Source organism: Parus major, unplaced genomic scaffold (genome assembly GCF_001522545.3).
Source record: "Parus major isolate Abel unplaced genomic scaffold, Parus_major1.1 Scaffold351, whole genome shotgun sequence".
NCBI classification, from domain to species: Eukaryota; Metazoa; Chordata; class Aves; order Passeriformes; family Paridae; genus Parus; species Parus major.
In genome coordinates this window covers 73,989-74,556 of record NW_015379287.1, presented here as the reverse complement: position 1 = coordinate 74,556, position 568 = coordinate 73,989, and the positions used below count along the sequence as shown (strand labels likewise).

The following is a 568-nucleotide window of genomic DNA, read 5'->3' as shown; positions in this document are numbered from 1 at the left end:
AATCCAGAAGGAGTGGGGTCCCTGGGAGGGAGATCCGGGAGAAATGGGGTCCCTGTGTGGGATATCCAGGAGCTGTTCACCAGAGAAGGACCCTGAGGTTTTCCCTGAGGTATTTCCTGGGACAAAACTCAGTTTGGGGTTGGAGAGAAGAGAAAAACCAGCCCAGCAAAGGAGTTTCCCCTCCCAGGTCTCACCTGAAAAGCGGATTAGGGGTCACTGGTGGGAAAATCTGATCCCAAGTGGGTGCAAAGCCAGGGAGAGGACAGAGGGGGGATAAATCCATGTGCACAAATCCTCGGGGATGAGTTTTGCTCGGCCAGGGGATCCGTCCCGTGGGATGAAGGTATTGTCTGACCCCGAGTCTGTGAAATTCTCTCCTCAGACAGCCTCATGTTCCAGCTGCAGGAGCCGGGTGAGTCGGGGTGAGGAAATGGAGGGTTTGGGCTCGTGGGAGAGCTTCCCATGGAAAAACCGGTGTCGTTCCTGCTGCCGGGAGGGAGGGAAGAGCGGCGGTCCTGGTGTGTGCAGGGAGTGGGAAATCGGGGCCGATCCAGGTGCTGGGAGGAAC

At 57.4% G+C, this 568-nt stretch overlaps 1 protein-coding gene across 1 annotated transcript in view; it reads left to right on the top strand.

Annotated features, from left to right (window-relative positions):
• LOC107198858 (E3 ubiquitin-protein ligase TRIM7-like) overlaps positions 1 to 568 on the top strand; it is a 9,183-nt gene that overhangs the window by 7,100 nt on the left and 1,515 nt on the right. Inside the window, exons 6-7 of the mRNA XM_015616099.1 lie at positions 383 to 422; positions 497 to 554. Of these exons, the coding sequence (XP_015471585.1) occupies positions 383 to 422; positions 497 to 554 (98 nt within the window). The remainder of the gene's footprint in view (positions 1 to 382; positions 423 to 496; positions 555 to 568) is intronic.